Source organism: Panthera leo, chromosome A1 (genome assembly GCF_018350215.1).
Source record: "Panthera leo isolate Ple1 chromosome A1, P.leo_Ple1_pat1.1, whole genome shotgun sequence".
In the NCBI taxonomy this organism is placed as follows: Eukaryota; Metazoa; Chordata; class Mammalia; order Carnivora; family Felidae; genus Panthera; species Panthera leo.
The window spans coordinates 10,266,832-10,283,620 of record NC_056679.1 but is presented as its reverse complement, the minus strand read 5'-3'; the positions used below and the strand labels follow the sequence as shown (position 1 = coordinate 10,283,620).

The 16,789-nt window shown below is 41.8% G+C and overlaps 1 protein-coding gene across 3 annotated transcripts in view; it reads right to left on the bottom strand.

Annotated features, from left to right (window-relative positions):
- Positions 1-16,789, bottom strand: part of B3GLCT (beta 3-glucosyltransferase) — a 121,233-nt gene that overhangs the window by 56,834 nt on the left and 47,610 nt on the right. For all 3 annotated transcript variants that reach the window (XM_042947057.1, XM_042947127.1, XM_042947210.1), the window contains exons 5-7: positions 13,475-13,551; positions 12,915-13,026; positions 6,722-6,858 (exon numbers count right to left, since the gene is read on the bottom strand). In XM_042947057.1, coding sequence (XP_042802991.1) covers positions 6,722-6,858; positions 12,915-13,026; positions 13,475-13,551 — 326 coding nt within the window. The remainder of the gene's footprint in view (positions 1-6,721; positions 6,859-12,914; positions 13,027-13,474; positions 13,552-16,789) is intronic.

The window sequence follows — 16,789 nt, the reverse complement described above, 5'->3', positions numbered from 1 at the left end:
TCCCTTTCTTGGTTAAAGGGTTAAAGAAATCTTCAGCAGTCCTTTCGGTGCAGGTGAGAGCACCACCGGTGCCCAGCTTCCCAGTACCGACCCAGCACTGTACCCCCCCCCCGCAAGTGCACACCTGCCCACGCCTCTCCTGCTGAACATCTGCCTAGCACACCCACACCCAAACCTTACCTGGCAAACCTTTCTTCCAGATCAAACTCAAGGGCACTTTCTCTGCAGAACTTTGCCAGACTTGCCCACCAGCATAAGTGGAAACTTCCTTTGCTCCCAGAATAGGAAGGAAGCTCCATTACTTTGATCACATGTGCGACATCCTGTTATGTATAAGTCCCCTTCTGTGCCACAGCTTCTTTGTATGGCCAGCACCGCCCGCCCACCATGCCTGGCCAAAAGGAGCACTCGGGGAGCTGCCTGAGTGAATGAGGGCAAGATATGCTTTGATTCCAAGCTGGTGGGACGGAATTCCGTACGTAACCAGACCGCTGAAATACATACGGTTCTGTGTTTGTGACAGGGCTAGAGACTAGACCATCAGTCTCAATTACAACCCCCCTAACACATATTTTAACTGGAGACAAATCATAGTGATTTTCAAAGGAAAAGTAGTAATAAGTGTCAAAACTCTTTACTGAGTTTTCAGCCTCATTGAGCCACAAAGATTTCTTTAAAAATTTACTTCTAATTCGAGGAAAGATAAAGAAGGACACAGGTTATAATTTATGTTTAGTATTAAAGCATTTGTCTCAGGGTGGATACTAATGCAGCTCGGCAGCAGATAGCTCCAAAACCAGCCCACGGAATCTCGGTCACATTCCTGTGCAATTCCTGCCCACAGACTTGTCCATAGGAGTGGGTGAGGACACGTACAGAGACAGCATTCTCAGATATACTCCCGATAGACAGTGAGAGAAAAAATTCTGCCCTGGCCTGGGATCTTGTCCAGTCTAATTTGTGCTCAGTTCGAGCCAGTTTTTGACTTTGGAATCTGGACTCCTGCTAAGTGCCTCCAAACTCTGATCAGATCACCTTCATACCTGGGCTTACTGCCACAGGCAAGGGACACAGAATTGTGATAGGAACCAAATGGCATGTGACATCCATTGTTAGATGGCCATGCATGACAGGCCCCTTTTTACTAGACAATAAGTACCTCCGACTTGTTACCCTCAACATGCTCTCTACTGTTTTGGCTTTTCAAGTCTCTTTCTCATTCCATTTTTGAAAATCTGTATTTGGGGGAAATCTCAGAGAGGCAAAACTTGAAGGCCACTGATAGAATTTCTTTAAGATGAACACTGACTAATCTGAGGGTAAACAGATATATATACATTTTTTTTGTTTTTTTGCTTGTTTGTTTATTTATTTAGAGAGAAAGAGCACGAGCAGGGGAGGCGCAGAGAGAGAGGGCGAAGAGAGAATCCCCAGCAGGCTCCGCAATGACAAGATTATGACCTGAGCCAAAACCAAGAGCCGGACGCTCAACCTACTAAGCCACCCAGGCACCCTGTATACTGACATTCTGTGGCTACGTCCAGCAGCCCGTGGAGTCTACCATAACCTTAAGTGATGGTTACCTCAACATCACCAACTTCATGTCAATGAGTCGGTCTCGTGAGCCTAAGTCGGTCGGTCACCTTGAAAATATGGTCAAGTCCTAAAAGTGTGCAAGGCATTCACCTAACTTAAAAGGCAAGTCCTAAAATGGGAACTAGGTTTCACTTTTCTATACAAGACAGCACAAGGGTTTTCCAAACGCTAAGTGCAGTGACCAACAATACCAGGGAAAAAAAACAAGGGCAGAAATTCCAATTACTTTGATAAAATACTTCCTCATTAAATATTCAGTTCCTGGAAAATAGGACATTTGATATTCAGCTTGCCTATTTTTAGAAGGCATTAAGTCATGTCCCAATAATACAGCTCTAAAGACACAACCACCTAGACTTGAAATTTGCAACAGACAGAGGGCCTCTTCAACTTCAAGTTCCTAGCTGACTTTTACAGTCCCATTCGTGAGCTAGTCAAAAGAGCAAACTATTGAAGGAAATCTAGGTAAGTTTTACTGGTGGAAAAACAACAGAAGAAAACAGTAACAGTGTTCTGTAAAAACACCTATTTGAAAAGATCGTCTTATTGTAAATGTCTCCAAAACCGCAAGTACTTTTTTATCGATGCTATTGTGAGAAGATCACACAGACGGATTACCAGGAAATGTTAGGCAGTGTTAATCCAAAACTCACTAACGTGGGATTACTAGGGCAAATGTTTTTGGTGGGAAATAGTCTATAAAAGTGTGTGTTGTAAAATGTTTTTAAGTAACCAGTTTTTCTGATAACTGGAGCAGGAGAAATACTTAAGCAACGGTTAACAGTTGCCTTACCTACCGAGTGGGCCATAAAGTCAAGAAAAGGAGACAAAAGGTGGGGGGGGGGGGGCGACTTCAGTTAAGCGTCTGACTTCAGCTCAGACCATGATCTCATGGTTTGTGGGTTTGAGCCCCGTGTCAGGGTCTGTGCTGACAGCTCAGGGCCTAGAGCCTACTTCAGATTGTGCGTCTCCTTCTCCCTCTGCCTCTCTCCTGCTCTCTCTCTCTTTCTCTCTCAAAAATAAATAAACCTTAAAAATTAAAATTTAAAAAAAGGAGACTCCTGTAGCGGGCACTGTTGATTGCCTACACAATATAGGAGCTTCCTCTTCCTTCTTCCTAAGAGACTTCTCATTTTGATTAAATTATTGAGCCCTATAAATGGGCTCCAGGGTCAGAATTCGTTTGATCCCAACCGAAGCACTGAAATTCCCTGCAACCATTAATGGTCCAGGAGTTGGTACATGCCTAAAGTTGACCCCACCAACTGCGAGCAGACAAGATCCAACTAGAGACTGAAGATAAGCACTTACATTCCATGGTTAGAGAGCTTCTTCACTGCTGAACATAAGATATATATACAGAAAGCCCTCTTTGCCTTGAAAATCAACAAAGGGAACCAGATTTAGGATGAACTGATGATGTATGTGGTTTTAGGATGCTGTGTACTAAGCATGAGAGAGACAGAACCAGCGTCCTCAATAACAGGGCAGAACCCCTACATCGGCCAACATAGACCTCACCTTTCAGTTACAGTAATGATATCTTCTTAATCCAGCATGCTAACTAATACAGTTTCTAATAACAGGGAGAAGCAGCACATTAGCTTTGGAACTGGGAGAAAACAACTGGGAAGATCCAATTTTGCAGCCAGTGGGGCTCGTTGATACTTTATGCCTCTTTTAGTTCTAAGAATAATACCGGGTTCTTAAAGAATGTATAGAATCTCCTATGAGAAAACCACTTCTAAATAGATCTTGGCCACAAGACAGTTGCTATGCTAGATGGGTTACATTATATTTTGTTTGATTACTTGCCTGCACCCCAAGAGAAAGGAAGTATGGTAGAAGACACCACTATGGCAGAGCCCACATTTTTGTTTTGTTTTTGTTGGCAGGGGAAAGGGAGGGGAGGCACACCAAAGACCATGGATGTTAAATAACCACAAACACTGTGCAGCTTGTTGGCAATCGTCCAGCGTTGTAAAAGCAGACGACACAGAATGCAGAAGGCTGACTTGTGCCTTACTCCTCTATCATGCCAGAGTTACGGGGGAAGGGCTGGACATTTCCTGAACTTGAACAAAAGACCAGCCTTTTGGCCCCAATTCCCTTAGCCGCAGTTCCTTACATACCCCACTGCAGTGGGGCCCTCGGTACTCAGAGTAAGCTGCCACTTGCCCATAGATGTTTTCAGCGACTTCGTCAAGAGGACGAGAGAAGCACGTGCCCGTGGGACCACCTCCACAGAACACCAGGTCATCCATAACATAGTCTCCCCTTAATAAGACCAGTATCTTGGCTAGTGCAGAAACTGGAGCACCGGTTCGCAAAGGCCCTGGCAGTGAGTCAGTGGTGAGCATGAGGTACTTATGAGCGTAAGCCAGAGCCAACAGAACCTGCCAGGGCTTTGGCTGCCTCTACATCTTATAAGCAGTGAAGCCGGACGGCAGAATTCACAGACCCAAGAGGTTTTGAAGAACAGGTTATGCTTTATTGCCTGCAGGGCAAGCAAGGAGTTGGGCTAAACGGTCCTTTAAGAGGATTCTAGGAGTCAAATATGGTGCACAACAGAGACTACTTTCACTCACATGGTTTAAAAGTAAGTCAAAAGGAAAGCAATACTTGGGGCGCCTGGGTGGCTCAGTCGGTTAAGCGTCCGACTTCGGCTCGGCTCATGATCTCGCAGGTTGCGGGTTCAGGCCCCGCGTCGGGCTCTGTGCTGACAGCTCAGAGCCTGGAGCCTGCTTCAGATTCCATGTCTGCCCCTTCCATGTTCATGCTCTCTCTCTCTCTCTCAATAATAAATAAACGTTAAAAGAAATTAAAAAATTTAAGAAAAAAGAAAAAAGGAAAGCAGTACTTAACAGTTATTGATTACATCTAACTCAGGAAAAGGTGAAGTGCATTCCGCATCAAGGCACCACCAAGGTCCTGGCTAGATGGGGGAGGGAAAGAAAGTGAAACGATAAACTACCGGATTTGTTTCCCAGATGAGTGGCTTCCTGGATCGGAAGGGAGATATGAGGAGAGGGTTATACGGGGTTCAGAGAGATGGTTACAGCCCGGGCTTGCTGCCCAGGGTCACAGGTCTCTGGGTTTCTCTCCAGCCCTGGGAGAAGAGTGTGGCGTCTGTGCTCGGAACAGTGCACCGCACAGGACAGGGTCAGCTGTACTTGTCCCTCTCTCGGGGGACTTGGTCCTCGGGGAAACAGAAGACGACAGACTGACAAAGAGCTTCTGAGTCACAAGTCGGAGAAACCACAGCCACCAGAACTTCTGGAGAGAAGGCAGCCCCCGTAGTTCCAGGCTCTGAAGCCACAGGGTGAGGACAGACCCAGGGGAAGGCGACCACCGGGGCGAAGAGTCCCGAAGGCCCAAGGAACGGCCAAGGGGCTGCGGTGTGCCACTCGTGGCTCCAGAGAGTCCAGACAGAACACAGGGAGCTGAACTGGGCCCAAACACAGGGCTGCAGGACATACTGGGAGAAGAGTGTCCTGGGGGCTCCCGCTCTTCGAGCGGCAGCAAACCCAAGCTGAATGAATTTGAGAATAAAGATGACCCTGGGCCGCTGAAACGCAATATTTTCCCCTCACCCCTGCAGAGAGCACAGAGCAGAGCCAGGCCAACCAGTGCAGGGTGAGAAGGAAATGACAACTCTCTCTTCTCGTTGCCCCTCCCCTCCTGCCCAGGCCCTCCAAGAATGGGGCCGGGAAAACGTATGAGCCCTCCTAGGCATGCCTGGCACAGGCTGGGGGCAGGGCGTCCTCGCCTGGGAATCTCAGGACGGGTCTATGGGTCACACGTTTTAGTCGGAGATAACAGAATCCACTCTGGCCAGTTTGGGCACAAAGTGCACTTATTAATGCATATAGTTGGCTGAATTACTGGACAGTCTGAATAGAGAGGCTCCAGGCTGAGATCCCCAGAACAACCTCCAGATTTATACTCCAGAAATGGGTCGTCAAGGAGCTGGGGCCTCTGCCACAGTCAGGAAGTACCGTCTCGGCTGCCAGCCCCCAAAGGACTCCTCCTCTGTCATGACCTCTCAAGCCAAATGGACCACCAGGCACCGTCTCCTTCCCCATATGACCGAGTGCATCTGCCTAATGGAGCCCATCTCACTTGGCTGCTCTCTAGCAGCAAGGAAGGCTACACAACATGGAAGTTTCGTTGTTACTGTCCCTTTGCAGATTCTACATTGGGAAGGAGGGTCTTACATCGTTTAAAAAAAAAAAAACAAAAACAAAAACAAAAACACTTTCCAATGTCAAGGGAGGAGTCACCAAGCGTTGGCCAGACACAAATGAGAAGGTAGGACTACCGTGCCTACCCAGCCCAAATCCACCACGGGCTCAAAAGGTTTCTGAGACTCTGAACCCTAGAAACAACACGCCCAACGTAAGAAATAACAGAAACCCTCCATCTTTGAAGATACAAAGGCCACAACCGCTTTACCAACTTTCTCTTCCCTAAAGAACAAAAAACACATAATAATTAATCTGAAGCATTCAAATTAAAAGCCTGTCAACAGTCATGGTTCTCCTGAATTACAACTTAATTATCTTTCCTTTTCACCTTGAAAAAAAGCATTATTGTGATTATACACACAAATATCTGGGCCCGAATAGCTATGGAGCCTCTGATTAAGTGTCCCTCTTGCCTGGCCCATGTTTAAACGTGTGTACCCACGCACATAATCTGTCATCAGCTCCCACTCCGGGCAATGTTACTGATTCATCTTCTTCCTGACAATCAAAATCACATCTGTAGCTAACCAGGTCCATTAATAATAGTAATAACCCCTCTGGGTGTAGAGTTCTCAGAGTACTTATGTGCCCTCCCTTGGTCCCACAATTTACTATTCACCTTATTTTGCAGGTGAGGAAGAGGAAATAAGGAAGGGGTGAGTCATCAGTCTGAGGGCACTAGTAAGTGACAGAGCAGAAGCAAGAACCTCAAGGTTCCTCAGGCTCCTGTTCCAGGTCCTCCCGCCCCACCACACACTGTCTCAGGCTGCAAAACTCACTTGGGATCCATCAGTTACAGGACTCAGTGAAACAGAAGTTGAATCGCGCACACACACACACACACACACACACACACACAAAGTCTAGTAAATCCTTACTTGTTTACAAGTGGAATACTAAGAGCCCAGCCAGCAGCGAAGTCTGGATATTTAAAAACGGTAGGATTTTCAGAAAAGGCATAATGGTGAATTATTGTAGATTCTTCATCATGTAATGCTTTTCCTAAAAACCATTCCTGTCAAATAAAGATATAAAATGTCATTTTCTTAAAAAGCCATTTCGTATAGGACCAAAAACAAAGTCACGTCATTAATTTTAGCTAATTAAATCCTCTGGGCGATAGAGAATTAGCACAGATTATTACTTTCTAAAGCATTTTAACAAAAATGCAATACTCTATGATAAGCAAGATGGCATAATCTTTACAAAGAGAGTAGCTTAGTATATTAACAGGATCAACGAAATGGCATCTTTATGCCATAAACATGTAGAAGTGGTATTTTATAGAAAATTCCACATCAAAATACTATTAAGGCAAAGAAAACAGTGTTCCTTTATGCTATACTGAGGTCTGCAAAGGAGAATCTGAAAAATTCCTTCCAGAATCAGTGCCTATTTTATTCGTTTATTCATTCAATTAACATTTAACATTTATTCCACATCACGTGAGAACGCAGCTTATGCAATAGTGGGGACACAGAAAATAAGTAAATAAAGCAGGTTCATTTGGTGACTGCGATGTGCTATGATGAAAACACAGTACCCAGGGACTTCCCTGCAAAGAAAGGGAAACCTCTCATGAGCTAACATCTGAACTGACAGTAAATAATACCAAAGGGCCAGCTATGCACAAATCCAGGGAAAGGCCATCAAGGCAGTTAATACACAGTCCCAAGGTGAGAAAAGCTTGATACCTTAGATAAAAAAGGAAGTCCAATGTGGCTGGAATACAGTGGGTATGGGGAAACATGGTATGAAAGACAGTCAGGGGACAGCCGAGGGTGCATTTTAGACGCCCATGGAAAGCAACACAGACTTTACTCAAAGTGCGGTAGAAGACTTACACTTCTGGCCACAACAGAATAGCCTGGATCAGACCTGCTCTCCCACTGAGAGCAAGTATTAAAGCTGGAGAAAACAAACCAAATAATCACGGGCATCAGAAAACAAAGACAGAGAGTAGATGAAGAAAAATATCCGAGAAAGAAGGGAAGCCCATCCATGGGAACCCCATAGTCACTCCCCGCAAGGAATTTGCTGGTTCCCATAGCAGCCAATGGCACACAACAGAAGGCAGCAGCTGGGACCGTGCAGCTTGCTGGACTGAGACAGAGGTTGGGGCTGGAGGCTGCCAACAAGGTAGAGATTTAAGTGGATCCAGAGAAAGGAGTCCCAAATTCTGCATATGATTTCCCTTCAACTCCTAGGCTAAGAAAAAAAAGAAAAACAACAACAACAAAAAACATAAACAAACAAAAACCAAGAGAAGAACCAAGTGGAAAGCAGCAGTAGAGGGCCTAACTGCTGACCAAAAGCTCAGGTGCAGGATCTGCTGGAAGAAAGGGATCTAGGAGTAAGGGCAGTCTGTAAATAGACCTACCTAAACACGGTCTACAACCCGGAAAAATATTGCTCGTATAGAAAGGAATATCATCCACAGCCTCTTCAATTTTTCACATACGGTATCTAGCATTTAGGGAAAAACTACCACATGTGCCAAAAAAACAGCACCAGAACAAAAACAGAGAGAAATGAGATGCACAGATAAATCAAATTCTTCAGTTATCAAAAAATAAGTAGTATTCACATATTTAAGGAAATAGATGAAAAGATAAAGAATTTTACCAAAGAGCTAGAATAAGAAACAAAAGTCAAATGGAAATTCTAAAACTGAACACTGCAACTGAAATTAGGAATTCAGAGGATATTAGACATAAGAGAAGGTAGGATTAGTGACCTGGAAGGTAAGTCAGTAAAAAATATCCAGATTGGTGTATAAAAAAGAAAACAAAAGGAGAACAATACAGAAAAGAGCATAAAAGCAATATGGGACAGAGTAAGAAGGTCTAAAACCCATGAAAAATTGGAAGACCAGAATAGGGGGAGAAATAGAATGAAACTGAGTCAACATTTGAAGGAATACAGCCTTAGAATCTTCTAAAACTAGCAAGAGTCATCAAGCTGTAGATTCAAGAAGCTCCCTAAACACCAATAAAGATAAGTACAGAGGAGGCCACAGAAGCACGTGGTCAAAAAAACCAAAGATAGAGAAAATCTTAAAAGTAGCTTGAGGGGAAAAGGGTGGACACATTTCTTTTAAAGGAACTAAAACAAGGCATATGGTTGAAATTTGTAAGAGAAACAACAGAATGTGAAGGACAATAGAACAATGTCTTTACAGTGAGAGAGGAAAATCACTGCCACCCTAAAATGCTGTATCAAGTGAAACCATCTCAGCTGGAGGTGGAGGCTTTTGAACAGGTGCGTGGTATGATCTGAATGAGAGGCGAGATTATCAGGATTATTAGGCTAGATTATTGAGATGCTAGTTTATTAGGATGGCAAGAGTAGAAACCAAGAGGTCAGTGAGGAGGCCCTAATAATTGTTGAGGCAAGAGAGGATGATAGCCTGGACCAGAGAAGTAGTATTAAATATTCTCGGAGAGAGGAGGAAAGAAAATGTATTTTGGAGGCAGACTCAATGGAATATGCCAACACGGGGTTGAGGGAAACAGAGGAATCAATCACGAGTCCTAGGTTTTTTTTTTACAGGAGCCACCTGGATGGACCATGATGCCATTTCTGAGGTGAGGGAGACTGAAGGTGGGAGAGGTTTAAAAGGGGCATTAAGAGTTCAGTTTTGCACATGTTGGATTTGAGATTCCGATGAGACAAGCGGAGGTATGAAGCAGGCAGTCTGACACAGGAGCAGGCCACGCATGGCTCACTCCCTTGGTTCCTTCATATGCTGTTCAAAAGTGACCTGATCAGCAAGGTATTCCCTGAACATCCCATACAGAATAGGTCAGCCCAACCCCATTCTATCCCGTATCGCTCTCATTCTGCTTTCTTCTTCTCCGCAGTTCTTATTACCACCTGACACGCTGTCTGCACTTTCGCTCCTTGCCCATCTCCCCTGCCACAAGCTTATTCCCCTCCTTGTGGACACGGAAGCTGTCCATTTTGCTCACTGCTGTATCCCCACCAGCATACCTAATGCGTAATAAGTGCTCACCAGTTTTTGTTAAATGAATGGAGCAAGCCCAAGAAAGCTTCAAAAGGCAACTACCCTATTAAAGAAGCGAAAGTAATTAAACCAAACACCCTAAATCCTAAATGCTTTGCATATTTTCTCTATTTCAACCATCACCACCTCACTCTCCTTATCAGAAAAACGAGAGCAGGAGGGACACGGTATTGTTTCTTCTGCTTATGGGTGTGTCCCCAGTACCTCCCAGGCTCTTGGTTTCAGTCAATTTAGCAACAGGTCCTAACTGAACACATGTAAGCCATCAACAAAACTGTGTGTGAAGGTTACAGAACTACATCATGAGCTTCTTCCCAATGCTTTATGGAGATTTTAAGTCATCACTAGGCAAGAGGGATAATTATAAGGCAAATGGCTTTGGCTTAAGATAGAAAATTCGTGATCCTTTTTTAAAAAATCAATACTATAGCACTTTATCAAACTGCTAAATGTTACCCAACGTGAAAATCATCACATTTAACCTACCCTGTCGATATAGCTTGTTTAAAGAAAATAAAACACTCCAGGAGATTTTCAGCACCTTTCTCACGAACCCTTCACTGTTATAATCTCCTGTTGCAAATACAATTTTATGCAGAACATGTTTCTATGTTTTAACTCCTAATGGCAGTGTCCAGCTATTATCTGGTATATAAGATTGTTTTCCAATATTTGGAAAGGGAGGAGATACTGTAAACTAATTTAAGGGAGAAATTAATATGGAATCTGTTGGAAAGGGCACTTCCCCTATCCTTCTTAATGATTTTCTTAATAGCTTCATAATAAAGACAATTATAATCAAGATAAACTGTAAAAGAATAACTCAGAGAATGTTCTATAAGTATCAGAGAATTACTCTTTACCAGCACCCTGGTTTCACCTCTATTAAAAAAAATGTCAAGACATTTCAGCAAATGCATGCTCACATTAAAAGCATACGGCAGGGAAAAAAAGAAAAGAATCCAGCAAGACACAGAAATTTATAGAAATCACCTGGAAAGGCAATTTAACAAAGATTAATTACTTTAATAAAGATCAAAATTTCTCATTTAAAATATTGTATAACAGCATAAATTTGCATAAGAATGACAAAGATATGGAAGGGGAAAAGACATCAGAATCCAAAAAAAAAAAAAAAAAAAAAGGCTGATGCTCTAACACACGACATAATTATTATTTTAATAGAGTTTATTTGTGTCACTAGCAAAGCCAGGTTGGCTTTATGGCTTTGTTTCTAAAATTTCAAATGGTAGGGGGAAAAAGCACACTGGTTTGAGCTAACTGAAACATTATGTAATCTTTATTTCCTAATGCTAGTTTCAAAAGAAATAAAGCATCCTAGATTTCTTTTTTAAAGGCTGAGTTCAGAAGAGAGGAGGAAAGCATCTCATTTTACCTCTGTTCTGTACTTGCTTTTCATGAACTTGCTTTGAACTTTTAAATTTATCCTTCCAATTTTCATTAAAAAGCACAGTGAGTCACCATCTTCTGCACAGAATTAGAGCTATGGATAATGGAAAAATAATCTCCAGGTGAAATGAACACTAGGAGGAGATTAAAACTCCTATATCCTAAAAAACATTTGGGAGTTTTTCTCGAGTCAGAAGGAAACACAGCAGCCTAACAAATGTTTTACACGCAACATGGCCAAAGTACATGGATGCTGGTTAGCATCATCTGAAAAGACGGGATGAGACGCATTCGTAATTCTCTTCTCCTTCGAAGGATTTTTCTTTTTAACCCGACAACCTGCTCATTCAATTATGTCTGTATCTTCCCAGAAAGCAAAAGCACAAAAAGGAACCATAATGGACCCTTGCGGCTTTTAAAGAACATCGAAACCAGTGGTTCTGTTAAGGTAACAAACTTTCCGGTGTTTGAGAATGGTCACTGGTGCCCAACATCATTCGTCTACATCAACAAACCAAGCAGACACCCAAGAAGCCACTTTTCCTTCCCCACACTCTCATTAAGCCTGATTTAGTTCGGGAGTGGGCACCAGAAGAGGGGTGGGGCAGGCATCCAGTGGTACCCCAAGGGCCCACTTCTGTTTATTCCAAGTTTAAAGATTCCACGTGGTGATCAGGGTATAACCCGGGCTTCTCCAAGAGAACTGCAGACCTGAGGACTCTCGCCATGTCTCCAGGACATCCTCCTGAGACGCAACGTGGGCCATCAGGAAGGCGGCCATCACGGGGTTATTCAGCCATTCACAAATACTCACTGACCACCCATTACGTGTCAAATGCTCTGCTCAGTGCTAGCGACTTAGAAATAAACAAGATCCACTTGCTATGTCGTATCTGCCCAGAATAAAACAAAACCTGACAATATGAAAGATACGGATATGGAAAGTCGCACTGAACTACTAACACAAGATGCCCCCGTTACCTCCAGACCTTCTCAATTTTTGTTCCCTCTGCTTAAAACACTCTCTTTCTCTCCTGTTAACTCTTACTCGTCCTACAGGACTCAGATTAAAGTTCACCTCCTGTCGTGACCCTTCCAGATTAGGCTGGATGCCCTGCTATATGCTTCTAACAGCACCCTAGGCTTCCCTGACTATAAGCCATCTCCCTTTTCATTGCTTCTTTAATGGCTTTTCTCCCTGTCATTCTGTACCAGCCATGTCATCAGGATGTACATCTGTCCTAGCCCCTGCTGTCATGGTGCTTGACACACAGTTGGCAACTAAGAAATACTCCCATCTAAAATAATACGTGGTCATCGTTGGCAAAGAGAAATAAGCAATTTAAACTTATTTCTTAACTCTGGGTTATAGCTTTTTAACTCTCTGAAATTGCTAACACCTATAAATAGATTGGTTTCATTTAAAAAGGGTTCCTTATAAGTTCTATCCCTCTGAAAGCGACAGAAACCTCAAAGAGAAATGATTCAACACTGCTTTGAGACAGTCAACTGTTATTTCATTCTTTCTCATTTTAAACTAAGTGGTTTTATTAGATTGGAAAACCTCTTAAAATTAAATCTTCTCTTAAGCATTTCTTCCAATAGATAAATACTGGTATTGAAATTGTATTCACCTTGGATGGGTCATATCTTCTGAGTGTTTCTAAGAGTTCTGGAATTTGTATTCTTGTCTCTTCTTCACAGAAGAAAATCCATGATGAATTTCTGCTATACGTTACAGAAAAGCTGACAAAGAGAAATAGGTTATGGTAATCACTTCTATAAAATGAGTTTATAATAAAGTTTAAAACTGACAAGCAGGATGAAAGACACAAAATGGCAAGAAATCTAGATTTTTCCCCTGTATTTTCCTTCAATGTAGTTTCAAAAGCCAGATACTAATAGTTTATCAAACAGCTAGAATTCTTAAATTCTCTCTGTAACACCACCAGTCCAGAAGGGAGACAATTACAAATGTAACTATCAAATATATCAACATTTTATCTTTTAAGAAAGCAATATATTTAAAAATAGAAGCCATTCATGGTTAAAAGAATCAAGAAATCTGGGTAACGTAGTAGTCATAAAAAAACAGAGTTCAAATTCTCTTGACTCTGAGGAAAAACACACTCAATAAGAGGAGTGAACGTTCAGGTGGAAACATCAAACTTCACACATTTCAAATTAAACATACTGTGGTAACAACGGAAGTATGGTCCATGCACCCTCCTGCTTAGACATCTGATGAAGAAGGAGGACTCTTGGGAGTTCCTGAAGAAACATTATCAAAGAGAAGAAATAAATAAAAGTACGATATGATCACTCTGATTAAAAAAAGAAAACACTCAATTTCTACATGCAGGTTATTTTTAGAGACCTGACATTTTACTCTCCTAACTACTTTCTTTTTTCTTCTCTTCAGGAGCTACTAGAAACGAAGGATGTTGGCTGGATCCACACAATCTCTTTGTCATCCAGGCATAAAACAGTGCAGAGGGCCTCGAAGAAGGGTCTCCACTGGTACCGGAGCTGACCTGAAATGTGCAGACTCGCAAAGGCGACCGGGAGGGAAGAGCCCAGAAGCAACCAGGCATAACGCAGAGGCACAGAAACAGATTTCACCGTGTAGACATCACAGGTAGCAGATGGAAAATAAAACCCTTCAGCTGAACAAAAGAGTATATATAATATCCCGTTTATCTCATGGAAAAAAAAAAAATTTAAGTGCCCTAAAAAAAGCTAAAACACCATGGTAAGGAAGAGTTTGGGGTGTAAATACTAGAAATATAATCCTTAAGTACTCAGTCAATGATAGTAACGATAGAATTTTAAAACTTACAAACATAGGAGGAACTAAGATTCAGAAATAAGACACAACTATGGTTAAATATGCATAAACACCAAGAGAGATTAATAGGATTCAGGCTATGAATGTCAGCTTTGAAGTAAAGCACTATTCAATATATTTCACGTTATCACAAGCCCAAAGTCAGCTATATAATACGCTTGAACACCACCCTCCCAACAAACTTTAGTATATTCTGTGTTTTATTCTATTTCCTGGTAACTGTTGCAGACAAAAGACTTATGTAGAAAAGAATTATTAAGAATAAATGCCTAAATATTGGAACTATTACAACACTAATGTAGATTCCACACCAGCCTTTAAGTTCATATAAAGAATGGTTTTCAATATAAATACTTGGAATTATCAAATAAAGCTTCACTTATTTTATGTAGTATTTATTTTAACTTTCATGTACAAATATGAAATGCAAGAACAGTAATGAAAGGTTAAGTCAGACTAACAATATGGCATGTCAGAGAGAAAAAAACACCCGAAAGGCTGAATTAGCAGTTAATTACTCAGTAAAATTCAGGGCTTTCCTGCTGTTGATTATGAATTATGCAGTAGTTTCCAGTGACTTTTAAGAAATGGCTATATATGTATTATATATATTTATACCACATGTATATTCATGAGGGATTATATAAGAACAGAAATCATGTGTGAAGAGAACTAATATTATTAATAGTTGCATAAAACTTTCAAATAACTATGGCAGCATGTTAATATGAACCAGCCAGAAAAGAAACATAGCAAATACTTTAAAAGGCTTTATAAGAAAATAAGTAGCGAATGAGCTATTGTGTAACAACTGAAAGTGTAATAATAAAGACTTCGAAACAATGGAAACGTCTTTATGTTAAATGGAAAAACAGACATGATTCTAAATACGTAAAATAAATTCACATATGAACAGAGACTAGGAAGGAACCAGAAAAATGAAAACATTTGTGTCAAGATGACCAAAGTATTACATCGATGCTTTTAAAATCCTTTAACGTAGATAAAACACAGTTTAGTTTTAAAAATGTCTTGAGGAAAAATGAATACACCTCCAAATTCTTCCATACAAGTCCTCTCCTTCCCAGTTATGGGAAATATATAGGTGATGTCACCAGGTATCACAAAAAGGCTGTAAAAGGGCACCTTCCCGGCAAGGATGCAAAGACAGACTTATGAATAACCTCTGTCACAACAATAAAAGTGAAAAGGCAAAGTCTTAGCACAAAGGAGCTAAATTCTACTCTGAAATGAACTCTATGGATTACTAGTGGATTACACTAGCAAATTATAATCATCCCTGTCTCCATTCTTTTTTGTTTACTGAATCGTATGCCTGGGTTTCAGATCTGTTTCAGTTAGTGAACACAAAAACGGCAATCCAGCTTTCTGTACCCATCCCACCTCCAAATAGAAACATTCCAAAACCTAGGGGGCTATGTCGATACCTGTCTCCAAAGGTGTGTGAATGCCCTTGTCTCAAAAATATGTCTACCATGACATTCAGAAACCTGGTCTCAGCCACATGCAGAAGGATGAAACTAGACCACTTTCTCACACCACTCACAAAAATAAACTCAAAATGGATGAAGGACCTGAATGTGAGACAGGAAACCATCAAAACTCTAGAGGAGAAAGCCGGCAACAACTTCTTTGACCTCAGCCGCAGCAATCTCTTACTTGACACATCTCCAAAGGCAAGGGAATTAAAAGCAAAAACGAACTATTGGGACCTCATGAGGATAAAAAGCTTCTGCACTGCCAAGGAAACAATCAACAAAACTAAAAGACCACCAATGGAATGGGAAAAGATGTTTGCAGATGACATATCGGACAAAGGGCTAGTATCCAAAATCTATAAAGAACTCACCAAACTCCACACCAAAAAAACAAATAATCCAGTGAAGAAATGGGCAGAAGACGTGAATAGACACTTTTCCAAAGAAGACATCCAGATGGCCAACAGGCACATGAAAAGATGCTCAATGTCACTCCTCATCAGGGAAATACAAATCAAAACCACACAGATATCACCTCACGCCAGTCAGAGTGGCTAAAATGAACAAATCAGGAGACTATAGATGCTGGAGAGGATGTGGAGAAACGGGAACCCTCTTGCACTGTTGGTGGGAATGCAAACTCGTGCAGCTGCTCTGGAAAACACTGTGGAGGCTCCTCAAAAAATTAAAAATAGATCTACCCTATGACCCAGCAATAGCATTGCTAGGAATTTTACCCAAGGGATACAGGAGTGCTGATGCATAGGGGCACTTGTACCCCAATGTTTATAGCAGCACTCTCAACAATAGCCAAATTATGGTAAGAGCCTAAATGTCCACCAACTGATGAATGGATAAAGAGATTGTGGTTTATATACACAATGGAATACTACTTGGCAATGAGAAAGAATGAAATCTGGCCATTTGCAGCAACGTGGATGGAACTGGAGGGTATTATGCTAAGTGAAATAAGTCATACAGAGAAAGACAGATACCATATATTTTCACTCATAGGTGGATCTTGAGAAACTTAACAGAAGACCATGGGGGAGGGGAAGGGGGGAAAAAAAGTTACAGAGAGGGAGGGACGCAAACCATAAGAGACTCTTGGATACTGAGAACAAACTGAGGGTTGATGGGGGGTGGGGAAGGGGAGAGAAGG